A 20,785-nucleotide genomic window follows, 5' to 3' on the forward strand; every position below is an offset into this window, starting at 1 on the left:
TCGTCATGTCGCAGTCTTCAAGGCTCGTCGCGACATCGGAAATGCTCATCGAATAGGTGCGTGCCCACCCCATCGTTTTCGACAAGCACCATGTGAAGCACAACGTGACCTGACAAAGTGGCGTGACCCAGCTTCTCGCGGTCTTGCAGGACGAATCCCCCGCCACCGCTGGCGTCGTTGCTTTGGCGAATGCTTCTACGCGTCGTGCATCGCCAGCAAGGTGTATGCCAGCAGGCTTAGCATCATCGTCGTTGCAAGCAGTGACGAAGAGCCGCAAAATAAAAACATGCCAACTCTACACGAGAGGAGATAAGTGCGTAGTTTCAATAGAGTGTATAGAAAGGCGGAGTGAGTCCAGCGAACGCCTTGGCAAGCGCCCATAGGCTGAGGCGAGCTCACAGGCTGAGTAGCTGTCGTCAGCTCGACGCACCGTCTTTGTTGCGTCGTTCGCATCGTTTCTGTCACGCTTTCTCCATTTAGTTGACTGCATTTTGTTGACAAAATCACTGTTTCTATCACCGAGTATGAAAACTAGATGCAGCAGAGTGAAACGCCTGTCAAAGCTCCATGCTGCTTCGGGGTAGGGTCTGCGACGCTACAAGGCGTCTGGCCGACGTTCCGGCGGCGCGGTAGGCAAGCAGTATGAACGACGCGAATTTCGGCGGCAGGAGAAATCCGTTCGCTGTAGACGCCGGATTCCCCAGTGTGAACGTGCCCTTAAGGAAGCACGGCGCAGAACGCGCGTTTGTTCTCCGCCGTGCGTTCACTCGCCGTGAAAGAGCGCGTCCCTCGCGCCCTTTCACTCGCACATACAGCGTTCGGCGGCGCGCGGCGACGATTTCATCTCCATTGACGTCATACGGAACCTCACGGCGACGGCGACGGCGACGGCGACGCCGACGGCAGAAATCTGCTTTTGAGTGTCCATATAATTGCTATCGCAATAAAATGGGCGAAACGCTGGCACGGAACGACACTTCACAGATGTAAACAAACCGCCAGCCATGAGCACCGCCGACTCCGCCGAAGGCGGCCGGTCGCTGGCGCGGCGCACAGCCTTATGGGAAGCACCACGTGACCAACCTGTTCCGGCGGGGGAGTTTTTTAAAACTCCCTGTGCGGAGTTCCCGGGGAGAATAAAATTTTGAAGGCGGAATAAAATCACGTCATGTCCGCCCTTATCCTCCCACAGGTTGTGAGCGGAGTGAAACGAGGGAATGCCGTTGTATTCCTCCCATACATCGGAATAAATATTCAAGGATGGGAGTATATAGGGCACATCTCCTTGTTAAAATTCCCATGTGGGGGTATTTTCGTTTACAGTGTACGGTTGCGCATCGTCTCTATCTGTGTTCAAGGAAATAAGGTGGGCTAGTTGGTTACGAGTATTATGTATGTATATCGCTGTGTCCCGTTTAAATTTGCGCCGCAAAGCCATGTTTCATAATACCTCGATATGCGCATGCGAGTACTGAAATAGTTAATGTTGCTTGAGTTGATGTTAGAGAAAGAAATATCTTGGGGAATCAGTCCGTGTCGGCCCTTACACAGCTCATCGCCGCCTGATAAGTGGTACTGTATACGTTCATTTTCTTTTTGTTCACGGGTGGTATCTGCTTTGTTACAGTTTTGGAAGTGGCAGCCATGCCTCTGATGCTTGTGCAGAGCTGACTCAGCAAGGGATGCTGCAACGCCATAGTCACATGAGTTTACCTTTAACGCTACAATTTGAGCAGCCAAAGGGTGAACAGCCGACCATGATTTTGCTAGGCGCCTGTAACTTGGTAATCCTCGCGTATGACAAAGCAGGACTGCAAGCGCAAGTGGCTCAGTTAGCTAAGGCTTTTCGCTGCTGAGCACGAGCTCGCGGGATCGAATCCCGGCCGCGGGGAACGCATTTCGATGAAGGCGAATTGCGAAAACGCCCACGTGCTTGCGTTGTAGTGCATGTTAAAGAGAACCCGAGGTGGTCAAAATTAATACGGAGCCCTCCACTACGGCCTGCCTCCTAATCATAACTGGTTTTGGAACGTAAAACCCCAGAAAGAAGAACGGACTGCAAGCGCATCGATGGAATTCAAGTGGCGAAACGGTGGAGGCGGCTGCGCTGACTCGAACCGGAAGCAGCTAGCAGACGGCGCATCCCACAATCCCTCGCTATGTTACGGGTCACCTATACCGACGGGGCGATGGCCACAGACAGTGTGTGCGAGGAGGAGGCGGCATTCTTCAAAGCGTGACACAACTTTTTACATTGAGGGGCTTTCGCGCGCCATACACAGCAGCGCCATCTCGTGTATAGACGTTGAGTCGCTGCATGCAACGCTTCATGCATGAGAGACAGATGGCGTGGCTGTCGATGTGAGCACGGACGACGCAGGACGGACAAGGCTAGACCCTATGGAGCTTCGCCCCTAAGAAGCAGGGATGAGGTTCTGAGAGTGATAGGGAATATGACGTGGCGCGGTTGGCCTCAAGAAACAGAAAAGCAATTCCGCCCGTTTTTTATTCGTCGACACGAGTTGTCGATAGAGCAGGGTTGTTTGTTGTGGAACAGTCAAATTGTTATGCCGAAAGCTCTTAAGCTAGGTGTTCTGTCTTTATTACACGAGAGCCACCCAGGAATGACGAAAATAATAAATAGCAGCATATCCTCGAGGTGAATGATGATGATGGGGCGAAACTCCGGAGGAATCATCGGTAAACCGTGAATACTCCGAGTAATTCGCCCACTATAAGATCAAGTAAACACGTGAGAAACAGTGTGTGTATATATACAATACGTTTTATTTTCTTAGACGCTTCTTCTTAGATGCTTGGTTAGCGAAGTCCCTTCATTACCACGGCTTTGTGGTCCGTGAAATGAAGGGATAACGGGTGGATAACGCCGCTGCTTCGCGTTCGCGAACGCCTGAGTCTTCGTGCCGCAGCCGTGCCGCTTCTGCCTCTCGTTCTCGCACTACGGGGTCTTCGCGCCGCCGCCGCGCTGCCTGTCGTGAAGCCGCGGCCTCGCGGGCTCTCACCGCGGGATTCTGCCTGCGAGCGCGCGCCGCCGCCGCCTTCCGTGCTCTCCGCTCCGCATCCTTGTCTTTCATCCGAAGACTCCGAGCGAAAGAGAAAGCGCGCCAAGAGCGAGCACCTTTTATGATAACACCCCTAGCGGTAACCCGTCGCACTACATTGTAGGTTCTCTCATCAACTCTACGAAAAACTAGCGCCATCTAGTGACATATATACACTCATATATAGTAAGATCGACACTTACGCCATCTAGTGAACACTTCATTAAACTACAGGTGGCTACATACTACTTCGGAGGAAGGACAGACCCACGCCCTAAGGAGCTTCGCCCCTAAAATGCTGGCGCGTAGTTGAATTTGCTGGCCAAATATTGATAGACAACTAGAAGACACGGTAAGAGCGTGCGAGGTCTGTCAAAGTGTACGGAATTCAGCGCAAACAGTACCGCCGGTGCAACCGTGGCCAATAGCTACAAACGCTTGGGAGCGGGTTCATTTAGATTTTGCAGAAGTGGAAGTGAGATCATTGCTGCTGATGGTAGACGCATACTCAAAATGCCTCGAGGTAAGAGTAATGCACGGCACATCAGCCTTGGCGACAGTGGAGGCGGTAAGGAGCAGCTTTGCGGCGTATGGCCTGCCCAGTGTTGTGACCGACAACGGTCCACAATTCAGATCTAAGGAATTTCAACATTTCTTGGAACAAAACGGTGTAATATCACTTTTTACGCCCCCGTATCACCTCCAGTCAAACGGTGCAGTGGAAAGGTTGGTGCAGAACACGAAGAGGGGGATCTTGAAATTACAGCTAGAAGATGAAAGAGCCGGCCGGACGTGATCGTTACAACACCGCATTGATAATTACTTGTTTTCATCCAGGACGACGCCACACTAGTTCACAGAATCAGTGTCCTGCGAGTTGATGCTCGGACGAAAAGTCCGAACCAGACTGTCTATGCTGAAACCATGGAGGATGAATGTGTGGTAAAACATAAGGAAAAACATAAACGCTCACGGCACATGCAAGAAGGGGTAACAGCCGTGACTTTACGCAAGGCGAAGAGGTATATGTCTGTACTGTTCGCAACGAAAGAGTGAATAGGTGGCCAGGGAAAATTGTAAAGAAGGTTTCAAAAGTGGCGTTCCTGGTACGCCTAGGTGGTATTCTTAGGTATTGCCATGCCGACCACTTAAAATGTAAAGTGGATGTAAAATGTAAAATAACGCTGCCAGAGAACGCAGGTACCCAAAGTGAGGTAATCCCCGAAATTTTACCGAGGGAGGAGGTATTAGACGCAGTCACGTGCACTCAGCAGGCGGCGACATTAGCAGAGGGCCAAGCAACCGAACAAACTCCCCCACATCAGCCAGTCGGACCATTGCCCCTGCAGCGATCCACTAGGATCCGGCTAGTGCCCGAAAGGTACGGCTACCAGTAGCCAAATAAAGGGAAGAAAGGTGTTGTATCTTGTAACCAGCAGGGGGCCACGCTTGTAGGCACTCCAACGCCGCCATTACAGTATAAATAGCCTACACAAGCAGGGGGGGCGTGTCTTGAGATATTATGTGTATGTACCAGCCAGTCGTCGTCAATAAACCTCTTGCGCAACTGTCGTCTCGTTTTTAGCGCCTATAAATACGTCAGTGGAAATAAACCTTTAAACACGAGATGAACGGTTGGTGCTATAATGACATATTTCTCACTGTTTTACCTAGAGGCCCCTAATGCGGAATTTTGGTGCGAACATCTTCAAAGAGAGACTTTTTGCTGAGATCGGAAGTAATTTTCTGAAAAAGTTCTTGTTATTAATTCATTGTCGAACATTATTGCTAGCATACAATATAGCTCACGGGGGAAATTGTAAAGAAAATATTGTTACTGAAACGCTTGCGATATTTATGCAATAAATATCTGAAAGAGCGCTATATTGTGCTTTATTGAGCCAATTAAACACAGCAAATTCAAAAATGTGTTCACCTCCGACGTCACGTAAACGAACCAGGCAAGTATTCTAAAATATTATTTTTTTATTCTACCTGGTTTCACACACTTGTTTAAAAAAATCAGCTTCAACCAACTTTTGCTTGTTTGCGGAAAATTCAAAGAGAGCTTACGTAACCAAACGTTTTTTCGATAGAAATACTTTGGTGAAACCTCATTCACGCGATCACCAACTATGACAACTTTTTTCCAAACGAATGGGCAATGGCCACTTTCAGGGTCTGGGACGTTTTGTATAAAATGAAGCTAGTGTCACTTATAGTCGCCTGAAAAAAAAAAAACTGCAGTTTCACATGAAAGGCCAAGAATTGATAGCGGAAGCAAACTATCCGACAACTACACAAAGGAAGCTTCATCAGCCGTCTAAATTGTGGTAAACATTTGCTCACTAATGGCATCAACTGTGGTGTCACGCGTGCAGATGCAAACGTGACCAGATATTACTCGATCATCCCGAACACTTCTTTGAGTGACGTCTCGCTTCAGCACTTTCACAAAACTGGAGATTACATGACCTCCCACACTAGGTGCTTGGTAACACACCGCGAAATAAGCAACTCAGCCATTTCGGCTCGCCCCATTTGTTTGCACTCGCCGCCAATTAGCTGCAGCATACGGCGCGTGCGCCAGGTATGCAGTGTGCCGCGCGAACGCACATGCGCAGCCACGGCAGTACTTGAATAAGACACACGCGTTCTTCTCCCCTAGCGCGCACGTGACAGCGTTGCACATAACGTTACTGTTCGAGGAGACTGCCCACATCAAGCGACCGCTCTTCTCGGATCACACTTGCACATTTTCTTTCACACCCACTGCGCATTTAGCACGCGATGCGCGATTCTATCACGCTTTATCGCACTCTATACGGCACATCACGGCGACTGTGATAATTTGCCTGGAGTTTCCATACAGTTGTTGTCGTAATAAATACCACCCCACACTTACGACTAAGAACAATGCATTTACGACAAAGAAAAGTGGGTGCGCAAGTACAAGCATAAATTGTTCTACGCGCTTTAGCTGTAACATTGGAAGCTCCAATTTTAGCTTATGCCTCCATTCTCTAAACCCACCCCCTGATATTTATATATAGAGCCCGAGACCAGCCCGTGTTTTCGTGACAGGCATCAACGCACTACACTGCGTCGTGAGACTATTTTCGCGAGACTAGTTGGTATTGACTGTGCAAGGCTGTAATATTGTCAGCTTAAGTTAGGCATTGCGAACTGTGCTCGCTTTTGGCTATTAAAACCTTTCGAAACCAGGTTTTAAGTTTTCTAATGTGTTCTGCGCATTTTACTGCATTCTAGTCCACAATAAATTTAATGGTCTTCTAACCGGGTGGCCAATAAGAACCTCTTGAACTTAGTCAGAACAATTACACATGCACACAGTCATCTAAAAATATGAGTGCAGCACTTTGTTATCGGTTATTTCAGTGAAAGTGCTATGCATTGCGAGAAAGCTGTTACTGCGAGCAATCTATGACACTCAGTAAATAGTATTTTACCTTTGCTCGCTGAAAGTTTGTCTGGAAATATACCTAGCGATTTTTCGCGAACTACCTGGCAAACAGCTATATTGCCGACAAACCGATATCCTGTTCCATGCGCCGCATCCCTTCTTTATAGCACTTAGGAAACGGGCAACACATCCAGCCAGAGACTTAAAAACCGTGCGAAGGCTAAACGCACCTGTACCACATAACATCGAATGGCCAATGAAGTCTTCAAAGGGCATCTTTGTTTTTTTTTAGTCGGAAGCGCCAATTTCGTGAAGCTGAACATGAGTTTTGGCCTTTTTTCAGGGTGTTATCTTCATGAAATTCAGGATGATACCATAGAGCAACTGCAATTTGATATCATATTTCATATAACTGAGTCAAATCTACACCTCACCGCTATTCGAAGAAACTCTTTGACGCCGACTAAAGCACTGGGCCTGTACCACTCGGTCTGTGCTGGTCTTCAATGAACGTCTTTGAGGCCAATTTGGGTCACTTGCTATGTGCGAGTAAGTGTGTGCCTCTCTTCAATAAACGTGCTTGACCCCATCTTTGACAACTAGGTATGTAACCATTTGGAAGGTGTTATGTGTTAGGGAGTGACAGTGAACGAAGCCAGAGCGGTGCGGCGAAGACAACACAACATCGAGAGCGAGTGGGTGAGCGCAAGAAGCCGAAGACGAAGAAGCGACGCGCGTGAAATCTTGCGCGCCATCAAAGCAAAATGCTAAGAAGAAAGCGACCATTAAGGGCCGTACACGTTGGGTGAGAGAGAGAGAGAGACAGAAGGAAAGGGGAAAGGCAGGGAGGTTAACCAGAGGCGAAGGTTCGGTTTGCTACCCTACGCTGGGGAGCGAGGGGAGGGGCAGGCAAAGTGACAGTAAATTAGAGATAGAGAAAGAAAGGGAGGCTATATGCACAATCAGAGTCTGTCACTGTCACCGTATACAATCACTGGACAGCACATCAGCATTTGTAGCACTGTAAACATCAGTTCAGGCTACAGCCGCTTGTCCAATTCTGTAGTCTTTAAAACTGAAACAGAGCTTTCGTCGCCCTCCGCTGCGATGTCTTGTTATGGAGGCATTCTAAAAAAGTTTCCTCTGTAAAAAATATCTGTGAAATAACACAACAAAGAAGAAGATTTTCTGTTTTGGGTACTGAAATGTTCTTGAAAGTAAAAATAACAGAAATTTCTTTCTTTAGAAGACAAGTTTTTTCAGTTAGCGCTATATATGCACTTTTCCTTGAACTTAACAGAAAATGTTTACTCAAGAAACATGGTCGTTGTTGAATTTAACAGAAATGCCGGATGGTGAGGATATTATATTAATATCATTTGTTTTTAGGCTCTCTTTACCTTCATAAATTATTTCACAAACACCTCTGCAGAATATGTGGTTCGATACACTAATATTACAACAAGAAACCTCTTCGCAGACCTCACAAGAGTCGGTATAGGGAGGCTTTGGAACGATACGTTATGGTATACGGTCCGGAGCGGAGAATTTCAAATGAATTTCGGTCAACTGGGGCTGTTTACTCTGCATGCCTCCATTAGAATGCATGTGGCCTATGCAGTCAGGATTCGATCCCGCGTCCTTGGGTTCAAAAACGGAATGCTACAGCTACTAAGCCACTGAGAGTTGACGCATAAAGAGTGTGCACATACGCGCCATCTCCCAAGCTTCAGAAACCGCACTCCATAAAACATACGTGAGCAAGCTGGCTCACGGACGACTCGCACATTTCTATATATATATATATATATATATATATATATATATATATAGTATTTTTTTCATTATTTATTGAAAAATACTTTCCAGGCCTCAACTGAGGCCTGTGAGGAGAGCAGTACTAGGAAACGCACCGAAAATACTTAGAATATATATATATATATATATATATATATATATATATATTGTTTTTTTATTTGTTTATTGAAAAATACCTTCCAGGCCTCAACTTTGGCCTGTGAGGAGAGCAGTACTAGGAAACGCACAGAAAATACTTAGAATATATATATATACAGGGTGTCGCAGCTATCCCGCAGCAGGATTTAAAAAGAGGCATGGCGTTACGCGAAGCAAACCTAGTGCGTATTGTTTCCAGTGCAGTGGAGTAGCCGCCAGTAATTTTTTCGTTCCTGAGATTTTATTAGGTAATTGTAATTAATTATCTAATTAGAGATGTACTGTCCTAGTTATCAAAGTTTCAATGAGAAATTTGTAGAGCAACATGAAAAACTCCCTATACAACTTTCTGTTGCTCAATACTGGCCACATAAAAGTGTTTTACTGAGTGTGAAAGAAGCCAGCGAATACACTCACAATTGCCGCGCGACTGGCCGCTCGAGTCACTTTGCGTGTATTCGCGGGCTTCTTTCACGCTCGGGAAAACACTTTTATGTAGCCCGTATTGAGCAACAGAAAGTTGTATAGGGAGTTTTTCATGTTGCTCTACAACTTTCTCATTGACACTTTGATAATTAGGACAGTACTTCTCGAGTTAGATAATTAATTACGCTTAGCTAATTAAATCTCAGTAACGAAAAAATACTGGCGGCTACTCCACTGTACTGGAAACAATGCGCACTAGGTTTGCTTCGCGTAACGCCGTTCCTCTTTTTTAAATCATGCTGCATGATAGCTGGGACACCCTGTAAGCACCTAGTGCAAGAGATTTAGAAATATTTATGCTGCTCTTTACAGTAAAACACATCAACTTAAATGAATAAAGCACGCGTCACGCCAGTTTCGGCGCGTATTTGCTGCCCTCATACCGGCAACACCGGGGAGACGTCGCTCAAAGTTGTCGCTCATCTCGTAGCTCGCAAGCGGTACGACTTGTAGGCGACGAGCGAACGCGACAGCCATCTCCATCGCGTCGCTTGTCGCTGTCGCGCGCAAGATCGCGTGCATGCGCTTATACTTTACCTCGATGGCAGTAGCGATATAATAGCGCAGCGTACTTATTATAACTTTCTTCAGACAGCCGTCGTGCACACCAAATGCGACCGGTTCGTTACGCAAATTCAATACAATAAAAAAGAAACCGAAACTAGGCGAAAACGAAACCGAACTATATTGCGGAGGCAGCGGAGTGACACAACATTCGTTTGCGGAAGCTTAACTTTGGCCGCTTAGCACACTTATACATTGCGTCATCAGTTGCGCTAGCGTCTTTGTTCCCGTGTGGTAGCTGTGCAAGTCGATGTTGGCTTTATCGCTAGCTGCTCGTTAACGGAAGTCGTTGAGTACGTGTATGATTGGCTGCTTATAGCAGCATCGTGTATTTGGTGTCTTGTGACATGCTATTGCTGCTTCTGGGAGAAATTTGGAGCGCTCAACGAACGAGACCGGGCACCGCGCTCGTCCACGCTGAAACAAGGGTAGTACCTATTTCTCACTTCGATTTGCTTACGGCCACGACGAAGCTCTGTTAGCTCGCAAGCGATAGTTCCTTGTCTTGTATAGCGGAATGGGCTTGGCCACTGCAACTCCTGTAAATACGCCAACTAGTTGTAGGGCTACATTGAACAAAGCCTTCCTGCTGGCACCTTATGCGGTCATGAGCTAGGCCTTCCTTTTTGCAGCGGTCATGTGTAACATTCGGGGATTGAATCGCAAACGTTGTGTTTGAAATTGTGCTGTGTTTGGAGTTAAGACTTCGGTATACTCCGACGTTCGCGGCGCACGGGCGCCGGTTGTTGGTCACGTCAGTTGGCGATGTCACGCCAGGCGCATATTAGTCGGGCATTCGGGCGGCGTGACGGCTGAGGTAGCGGCGGCAGCGGAGGAGCGCATGCCCAGAACGTCCCCTTCCCTATGCGAGAGCGGGAACCGCTCTCGCGGGGCCTACGCGCTCGGCGCGAAATAGAGACCGGCCCATCCCGTGCCGGGAGCCGTTGAAGCGCGCCGAAAGCCGCTGAACGCGCTGCCGGTCGAGTTCCGCCGCAGTGTAGTTTCGCGCTTTGGCCAACGTGACGTTGCTAAGCCGCGCGCGCGCGCGCCTTGTCGGAGTATATCTGCGCCTTTAGTGTAACTGTAACGTCGCCTGTACTCGCTGAATGAAGGGCTTTGAAGGGTAGCTGGTGGAATGCAAAGGACGGAACGAGAACGTAGGTAGTTTCATAATGAAAGCTTAGATCCGTGCATGCGAAGGCGGCGGCGGCCAGCGACGAGTGGTGCTGTCGGGCGAAACACGTTGCATGTGTTGTTTTCCTATTCGCTCGGATCGGCAGCCACAGAAAATTTCGTTCGTCGCCCGGAAGTCCCCACGAGATTATATCCAGACTATCGATGGCCGTTTTCAATTTGTCACATAGCTCCGCCAATGTGTTCTGTCTTTGTCTCGGCAAGCACGTCAAGTGCACTTTAAGAACCCTAGGTGGTAGCAATTTCCGGAGCCGTCTCTACGGTGCACCTCATTGCTGATCTCCTCTTTGGGACGTTAAATCAAACCAAAGTTAGGTATTCTTCCGAGTTTTAGGTAGCAAACGTGGATAGTGAACGCTTATTGAGGCGGCCTGCAACAGCTACCGTTCTTTAAATGCGGTGTCAGGAAAGTTTCCACCATGAGTAGGTCATATTTATTGTGTGTTTTAGGAAGTGCGCGGAGGTTAGTTCCGTCTGCGAGTACAGTATATATTCCTTCAGTGAGCCCTGCGGCGCGTTTTCCCTTTGAGATCGCGCAATCGGTGCATTCCGCATGTGGAACCATATTTTAAGTTAGCTATGAGCACATGCCCTCAGCATTCAGTCTTTAAAAGAGGTTGTGTGGTGAGTTAGCTTTTAGTATTGTGTGTAACAGTAATTGTTGGGTCATCTGACCATTTCAGCGTGCACGAAACATCCCAGTCTAGTAATTGAGAGCATTCAGTTGTTCCAGAACCAAGCGTAGTACAAGGCAACTGGGCATATCGAACCAGCTTTCTTTTTTTAAATTTATTTTTCTGGAGTAGTAACTCTTTCTCCAGTAGGTCCTTCGCTTTAAGGACTGTGTGTCGCTGCCATCACATGCAATAAAACTGGGCAAAACTAATTTTTAATTAGTTAAATAATTTTTAGATGCGTCGGTTCTATGTTGATCCTCGCTTCTTTCCTGCAGTTGGAACTTTATCCAGGGTTACCACTCATGCTGACTTAGTGGCCACAACAGAAATTCGTTTTTGGTTCGGAACCAGTCGAGCATAACCGTGTGTGACTCCCGGCTAACAGAAACTCAAGGTGATGACTTCACAATCCAGGTGAGCTGTTTTAAACATTTCATCCCTAGCTTTTCTAAGATGCCTGCTAAGCTTGTTTGCATCTTCAGATAATACATAAAAGGAGTTGGGATTCGAAGCACTTTTGCTCTCAACGGCCACATTTGACTACGAAGTTAATGAAGCTGAAGTGCTAGCTCCGAAATATCTTTCCCACTCACTTTTAGTAGCACACAGTGCAAGTGTGTAATTCCATTTTTGACCATTGCAGATAGTAAATTTTAATGGGAATTGTACCTTCAGTGTCTCACTTTCTGCACATGTTTGTAAATAAGTTGCAGATTGTAGATATAAAAGCATTGCAGTAAACCTATCGAGTTGTTTAGGTAGCTTTGTTTTTTTGTCAAGCTGCCACCATGTGATAGCTGCAGCCAAAGATGTGTAATAAAATGTAAGTACAGTGCTCTGTATGAGTTATGATTTGGAACATTTCCGATGACGCAAAATTCGATGCTAATTTCTGTGGAATTTTAAATTCATTGCTGTTGCAGAGGTCAAGTCCACTCAAGTGCCCCGTAACATGCAGAATGGCATACAAGTGCAGCATATGCCAAGCAGTTGCCAAAGCTTTGCCTCAGTTCTTGAAGCATGCATCTCTGCACAAAAATGAAAGCAGCCTTCAAATTCGCTGTCCTTTCTCTGACTGCTGCAGAGCGTTTAGGAAAGTGAGCTCCATGAAGAGCCATATATTCAGATCTCACAAGCGTGTTGGTATTCCGGCGGCTGTAGTAACTTGCAGGAGCGTGTCACTGACCTGCACCATCGATACATGCATACAGACATGCCGAGATGTCAAGTCTTTATTGAGTCACCTGAAAAGGCACATCACTGAAGGGAAGAATGTTTCATGCCCCTTTGTTGCTTGTTCACGAATGTTTGCAAACAAGTCCACATTTTCCTCCCACATTTCACGATGTCACAGGCACGCTTTTCAACCAGGTGTATGCGAGTCTTATTTAGAGGGCATCTCTGCAGAAAGGCACATGGAAGCACAAACTAATCTTGAAACGGAGACTCGTAGTACTGGCTTGGAGACATGTTCACCTGAGGAACAGCGGAGTGAGGACTGCCACTCAGAGGTTGATGGAAGCAAAGAAGAGGTGACTGAAGGTGCCATGCACCAAGATTTTCTATGTACTGATATTACAGATGCTTTTGGACGTTTCTATCTGCGTCTCCTTTCAGAGAGCTTAGTGCCCTCAAGAACAGTTCAAGTCATTTCTGAGGCAATTTGTGACCTCCAAAGCAACAATCTTGACTACATGGCTGATGCTTTAAGGAGAAAGATGAGAGATGCAGGCTTGAATAGAGAGTTCATTGAGTTTGCTGTCAAAAGTATGCTTGAAAGTGACGTTATTGTTGGCCTGCACAGCAACAGTGGAGCTTTTCGGAGCACTTACTCTCGCAGGGAGTACTTTCAAAGCAAATTCAATTATGTGCAGCCAGTAGCTGTGCGTCTTGGAAAAAACAAAAACAATCAGGATGCTCATTTTCATTATGTCCCAATAATTGAAACGATAAAATCGTTGCTAAGAGATACCTCAGTTCAAGATCAGTGTATGAATCTGGAAGTTCATGAACCAGGTGTATTTAAGGATTTCAGTGATGGGAAGGTCTTTCAGTCAATACCGCTGTTTCAGGATCACCCCACTGCTTTGCGTTTGATTCTTTTTCAAGATGCTTTTGAAGTGGTAAATCCTTTAGGTTCAGCAAAGAAGCACAAAATTCTAGCTGTATATCTGCTGCTTGGAAACCTGCGTTCTTGGAACAGAAGTCGTATCTGTGCAGTTCAGTTAGTGCTGCTTTGTAAAGAAAGTGACATTTTGTTCTTCGGGCAGGAGAAGGTGTTTGCTACATTGATTAGTGACATCAAAAAGCTTGAAGCTGGCTGCACGTTGGTGGACAGCGTTCCCACATATGGCACTGTGGTGGCAATTCTGGGCGACAACCTAGGCAGCCACAGTATTGGTGGATTCATGGAAAATTTCAGCACAGCTGAATACATGTGCAGGTTTTGTTTAGTAAAGCGCGAAAATATGTTTGAGAAAAACATTTCTGACACCAATGAGCTAAGAAATGAAGTGAACTACAAAGAGGCCGTGAAGGAACTCCAGGATGACTGTACCCTTCTTTCATGCAAAGGCATTAAATTTGATGCTTTGTTTAATGGCCTAAAATACTTTCACGTTTGTGCTCCTGGGCTCCCTCCATGTTTAGCACATGACCTGTTTGAAGGTGTGGTATCGTACGATCTTGCGTTGATGCTGCAATACTTCATCACCAAGCAGCAATGGTTATCTGTTGAAGAACTGAATAAAAGGATTCTTTTATTCAAGTTCAAAAGAGTAGACGCGAACGACCAGCCAGCAGAGGTTTCTAAAACATTTAAAAAGCTGAGTGGACACGCAATCCAGAACTGGAATATGCTTCGGTTTTTACCCTGCTTTCTTCATGACAAGGTGTGCAGAAATGACCCTGTATGGGAGTTAGTATTGATGCTCAGTGAACTTGTTCAGTTGGCGTGCGCTCCAGCAATAAATATGGCCATGGTAATGAGGCTGAAAGATTTGATAGAAGATTACATTGACCGAAGAACTGAGCTCTTCCCTGGTACACCTCTGAAACCGAAGCACCATTACATGATTCACTACCCCTATCTCATTACTCAGTTTGGACCGCTTATTAGGTTATGGACTATGCGTTGTGAAAGTAAGCATGGCTATTTTCGCAAGTGCATAAGAAGTGCCCAGAACTTCAAGAACATCACACTAACACTTGCTGAAAAACACCAGCTTCTTCAGGCGTACAGGGGAAGTACCTGCCGCTTTGAAAGAGACTTAGTGATCGACTCCACATTTCTTTTTTGCCCCAGTTTGTTCAGTGTCGAAGTTCAGGAAGCCATCAAGACTTGTGGACTACTAGGAAGAGAATTGTATTGCACATACCAAGCTGAATACAGGGGCATCAAGTACAGCAAAGACATGGTCGTGATTTTGGCTCGTGAGGAAAGCAGGCTGGTGTTTGGCCGGATCATTTTCATTTTATTGCAAGACAACAAAATCTGTTATCTTGTTCGTGTCACTTGCTCTGTTTTGGAACCTATGATGATGATATATTTCTTGCCGGGTCCAGAATCTGGGACACTGAAGTGCATTTTCGTTCAAGACCTTCATGATTACTATCCACTTGAGTCATATGATGTTGGCCATCCAAAAGTCACAGTCATGGCACTGAAGCATGCAGTTTTAGATAATTGCTAATTTTTTTTTCAGCCCAGAGGACTTCATGTCATTTGTTCAGGAGTGGCTTCCAGCACTCAGCGAGGAGGACTTCACAACCATTGGTCAGAAACTGGAGGAGTTAGGAGTAAAATGTGCAGAACACTTCAGATATCTACAAGAGTCAGACTTAGACTTCTTAGCCCCTGTGCAAAGGCGCATCCTACTTGAAAAGTTTCAGACCATCAGTGCTGCTCCTTTCTCACCTGGGCAGAGTGGCAGTTGTGCTAAGGTGACTTCAGATGCCAACTCACAGCTAGATGAATGGGCTGAGAAATTTTGCATCCCTTGGGAAATGTTTTCGTCAACTTTACTTCAAGCATGCAAAGCACAAGAAAGGCCTACAAAAGCTGATCTGAACCAGATGGTGAGAATGCTGAGTTCTCTCATCCTGGATAAGCATTCAGCGCCTGGCAGACGGAACCTGAGAATAATTGCATCAAAAGTTGTGTCAATGTACCCCTCATCATTTCAGGATTTGCTACAGGGTACAGTTGTTGGTACGGGAGTTGAGACATTGATGTGGAAGCTCGAAAACTGCATCAACAACAAGAAGAGACCAATTGCACATGTGCTGCCTGCTGAAATTGTTGATGACCCAGACTCATTCCAGCCACGTCCACGATCTACCCGTGACTCCTATGGTTGCATAGCATGGCAGCCGGAGTTACCGAGTGGAGAAAGTTTGTTGACACAGCGGGAAAAGCAGCAGCAGCTCCTTTCTGAGTATGCTAAAGTGCATCCCAACAAGCAGCTTGTCACTCGTTTAATGATTGAGACGTATGCATCACAAAGACTGACCATTAATCAGTCGGGGAGTGTGACAGAGGTAAAAAAAAACTGGCCATTTTTGTTTACTGAAGACTTCCTTCTTGAGCATTCCAAGAAGCTACTTGGTACTGAGGTTTGCCAAAGAATTGATGCCAGCATGGAAAGCATTGGGCTTCGTGTATATCGTTATGCTTATAGTCAGATGAAGAGGCCAAAGGTGAAGAAATGTCTCGAAGAAATTGAACAAGCCAAGAACCGTCTCAAGAGTGTGACACCAGAACATGAAGGTGCACCTGTTCTTCTCCTTGCCCTGTTTGACGAGGATGAAGAGCTCATCTACAAGACTGTTGAGGCAAGCTTAAAATTTTCTCTTCTGCTGCCATCTGGAAGAGAAGTGCTTGTGCATGCAGAATTCAGGTGTACATTGCATGTATGTATAAAAAATTCCACTCTCCATACCTGCATTATTTTACTGGCAAAATGTTACAATATAGTTAGGGCGGTGATATTTAAAATCTGCTGTCATAATTTTTTTCAGTCTTTTTGAGCTTTGCACATTTTGTTTATTCAAGGTAGAGTGCTTTGAGAGAGACATTGGGAGTAGGTGTCAAGAAAAATACAGTAGGGGTATGGCACTGACGTATAAAGTGTTCAAAACAATTCACGCAAAATGGTTTAAGGCCTCGTCCTATAGAATATTCAGCGTTGGTGTTGTCAGGGAAAAATCACGAGCATGCCTCTGGCAGGGCACTGATTGGCCGATGGATTGTGTGGTGTTGCGATAATGTATGAAACGGCAGAGTTGGCAGGACCAGCCAGCTCATCTGACTTCATTGAGATGGGAGGTCGAAATGGAAATCGTACTCTCAGGGCCCCTTGGATCCCCTATTGAGACACTGCTCCAGAGGCACATTTGTATGGTTTGGTTGAAGTGGCACTTCAAATCTGGTAGTCTCGCGAAATCTGGTAGCTTGTATGCTAATAAGTTTGTGCGAGATGATATAGCGGCACAAATTAAGGGATTATGAAGTGAGTAGAAAAGTGCACGTGATATATGCGAATGAGGGTCTGCAGACGGGAGCCATTAACGCAGTTGCACAATACCCTTTAGGGCACAGCTTAGGTGACCCCCAAATTTTGGTAGTGATAAATTTCTTTTTAAAATATCTCTTTAGTCTACCTTAGAAACAAATATGTTTGACTGCAACGATGAAACGTTTCTGTATGGTTTAAAGACATTGTTCTCTGCCTGATTTTATGTCTTAATGTAATTGTGAAGCTGATAAAAAAAGCAGTCTTCACAAGTGTTTTGGCTTTTGCATGTGGTTTATCTTGTCATCTTTATAATATGATGGATGGCCTGTAATAAAAGTAATTACTCTTTAGTATCCACGCAAGCACAACCACACAGCTACACAGGAAAGCTGTGCAGCTTCCACACAAACTACGCATTTGAATATGAATTCGTCCCGGTGCATATTTGAACCCAGAACCTTGATAGATTCACCTAAACGTCGGTCTCATCCATGACATGTATCTGAGTTATTTGGGTGCTTCACAGGTGCAGCCATGTCATCTGCTGCTATCTCCAAATATGCTGCATATCTCGTCCATGGTTGAACAAGATTTTGAAAGCGTAAAAATGCAATTGCTTTGCATAGAGTATGATCGTGTACATTCGAACAGGAGTTGCCACAATCTCATTTGTATTTCATGCAGCAAGATACCAGTTTTTGAATGCCTTCCCTCTGTCTTGCTTTGCTCATTTTGCAGGAGACCGCCCATGATGATGACTTGGGAGACATGCCAGTGACGCCCATAATATGTATGAAAGGTTAGATTTTGGAATCATTGACCATCTCTTGGTGTACTGATGTTCCTTTATTCTCTTTTTTCTAGGACCAGGTCTCTTTGAGGCAGAAATGTTTACTGTCTGTGTGGATGGTGTTGCGATATTGACTACTCAGCGGGCTGCAGCTTTCAAAGTCATGTTCCTCTTATACTTCGTTCTTAACATAGAGTATCCACCTGAAGTGGCTTTGACATTGGAGTTTGTGCAGAGGTGAGATCTTTCCCGATGTATGTTCGCATTGACCTATTGCATTTCTTACGGTTGCACATATTTTCGAGAAACATTGCTGGTAGGCTGTTTTAAAATTACTGCTTTTAGGCCTTTAGAGAGGGTGGGGAAAAACTTTAAAAATTGGGGTTGCTAGCGATTTTAACCCATTAGGGACTGCAGAAAAAGAGGCAGTTCTGGGAGGTGCTGGAAATATATTTAATACTATTGCACTGTCTTGCTATAACATATATCAAAATGGAGCTATGTTAATATATTTTCAGGGACGAAAACTGAAATTTTATACATAAATTAAGAAGTCTCAATACTAAAACTTTCTAAAAACCAAAGTTGGAATTGCTTCAATATCGAAATAAAACAAAAAAAATTCTAGAATATACAAAACACGATACACCTACTCTTTTCTAACTGAGACAAAAAACAATTAGTCTTTATCCACAACTTTACTGCTTCCTTGCACCTGTATTCGCCACTAGGTTCTGTGCTCAGTGCTCGTTCCACTCAAGGGAACATTCATGAAAATGTTCAAACACAAATTTACTTTGCATTTACTGCAAGAAACAGTACGCACCTAGATTTTCTTCCGTTCAGAGCACAGCTTGGTAGTTTCTGAATATTTTGCAGCTCATGGAGCCGGTGTTTTATAGAGGGTGGTGGAGGAGTGCGAGCTTGCTAGGCAGCAAAAAATGATGGGTGTAACTCTGACAGGTGGAAGCTGGCTGCAGATATGGCCGTGCACTGATTGGCCGTAGGGTTGTGTGACATCACGAGACCATATTGGGAGGAGCTGCTGCCTTGATTTGTTCAGTGAATGCTTCAAACAGCATCTAAGCTTTGGGAGTACACATTATTAGCCCGGTTGCATTCTTAGTACATTAATCCTGCCTCTTATTTTGTTTCTTTAAGGGCAATCGCGGGCATCAACCCGGAAAGAAGCACAAAGGCACGACGAACGTCGAAGAAGCAGTATTGTTTGTCGCCAAAAGTCGCTGCCTTGGCAAATGCCCTGGATCAATACAAGTTCGAAGCTTGAGTTTGACCTCTAAATAAACAGTAAAATTTGGAAGTTCAAACTGTTGCCTTCAACTCTGTTAGTGAATATAAAACTCTGGTTATAGTGCTAGCACTATGCATGGGAAATTGGGGCTGCACGCTGCTGCTTTTGCAGATGGCACATACACAGCACAAGTATCTACTGATATCTACTGAGTATAGAAAGTATACTGATATCTACTGAGTATAGGAAAGAACAGAACCCATTTTTCTTAAATCTGCAAAATAACTTCTTTAGCACTCTCTTTCTCTCTCTCTCTCTCTCCCTATATATATATATATATATATATATATAAGCAAGGAAGAGAAAATTTGTGTAGAATTACAGAAAAGGCATTAACGGAAGCATTGTGTAGAATTACAGAAAAAGCATTAACAAAAGAATTGTGTAGAATTACAGAAAAAGCATTAATAGAAAAATTGTGTGCAAATACAAAAAGCCTGTTTTTTAAAGAAGAGATCGGCAACAGAAAATCTCTGTAGAAGTACAGAAAAGCAATAACAGACAACATATGCAAAATTACTGCTAAATGGAAAACGGAAAACAGACAAGAACAGAACTGTTATGTCACTAAATTTGCCATGCATTTTCTGTTTTTCTCACAAAATTTTTTTTACAAAGGTCTTTGATCCAAGCGCGCTGTCGCGGTTACGAGCGATCGTCTCTGTAAATCGTAGCGAGGACAGTCCCAGAGTAGGTGGGTGACTTAGAAGGAAAGTTAGGAACAAGAAGAGATGTGAGAGAGACCCTAGAACGGTGTGGAGGTGTCCGGACGCAAGCGAGCGTCGAAGAAGTCAGCGTCTGCCGGGAATGGGAGTAAGCCGTTGGGCCGTTGGCCTGAGCGTCCAGACTCCTACCGGCAAAACCTGGTATGCCTAACCTCCTGAACCAGTAGAAGGTTCCTTCTCGCGACAACCTGGGGTTCGCTCAAGCAGCAACCAGTACGCTCCGTCGACAACGGCTCGGCGTACTTATCCTACTGGACCATCTACCCGAACTGTTGGTGAGCCGCACCCGCTCTCTGTCCACTGTCCTTGTGCATTCGGATACGCCTAATAACTGCAGGATTAGAATTGCGGTGGCTTTAATTAATGAGAGCCGTGCATGTTATAAGCAATATAGAGTGCTCTTTATCCTTTTATTTTTGTTTTCCTTTGTTTATGTGTGTTTTGTTGCCACTTTCTATATGTAAATACACATTCGTTTTTCACTTCTGAGATCAAACGCTCTCATCCTTCATTTGAATAGAAAACATGAATAGCGATATTATTTCAAGTCGCTTTCCATAAACGAACCGTGAGAGAGGGCATTAGCCCGTTACGTGGAATGGCATAGCCGGAAAGTGTTAATGCGATTAGGATGGTAACTTAGCTGGTAACATCCTGCAGTTTAAAGCGAAAAACAAGCTGTCGCATCAAATTATCATTCCATAAAAAGAACTTAAAAACGTTCGAAGATTTTCAATAGTTATCAGTTCCCACGTCAAGCCAATAAAGAGTAACTAAATATCCCCTAAAGAAACATCATCACAACACGCAGCTATAGCAGTCCCCCCCCCCCCCCCCCCCACCAAAGAAAAACACCGCAAGCAGCTGCTATTTTGGAACCTTCGTAAGAACAAATTTCTGACTTTATGATGGCATTCATGTTTCCTGCCACATGAGCGGTCAACATCTGTGTATGGCGGCTCCGCCACATATTTAAAAAAAAATGCTACAACGACTTTAGTCGCAAGTCACGAGTGCAATAAAGCAGAATCGTATTGAGCTTAATAAGAATGTTTGCATTGTATGTAATGAATCCTGCC

General features: G+C 45.2%; 2 protein-coding genes across 3 annotated transcripts in view; one reads left to right on the forward strand and one right to left on the reverse strand.

Moving 5' to 3' along the window:
* The window catches only part of LOC119459204 (cytochrome P450 2C31), a 273,595-nt gene that overhangs the window by 169,403 nt on the left and 83,407 nt on the right, over positions 1 to 20,785 (reverse strand). The gene's annotated exons all lie outside the window — the stretch shown is intronic.
* LOC119458473 (uncharacterized) lies at positions 15,843 to 18,983 on the forward strand. Its single transcript, XM_037720315.2, has 4 exons — positions 15,843 to 16,196; positions 17,618 to 17,678; positions 17,744 to 17,906; positions 18,831 to 18,983. The coding sequence occupies exons 1-4, from the start codon at positions 15,843 to 15,845 to the stop codon at positions 18,955 to 18,957; spliced, it is 705 nt and encodes a 234-aa protein (XP_037576243.1). The 3' UTR covers positions 18,958 to 18,983.

The sequence above is a fragment of the Dermacentor silvarum genome, chromosome 7 (genome assembly GCF_013339745.2).
Source record: "Dermacentor silvarum isolate Dsil-2018 chromosome 7, BIME_Dsil_1.4, whole genome shotgun sequence".
Taxonomy (NCBI): domain Eukaryota; kingdom Metazoa; phylum Arthropoda; class Arachnida; order Ixodida; family Ixodidae; genus Dermacentor; species Dermacentor silvarum.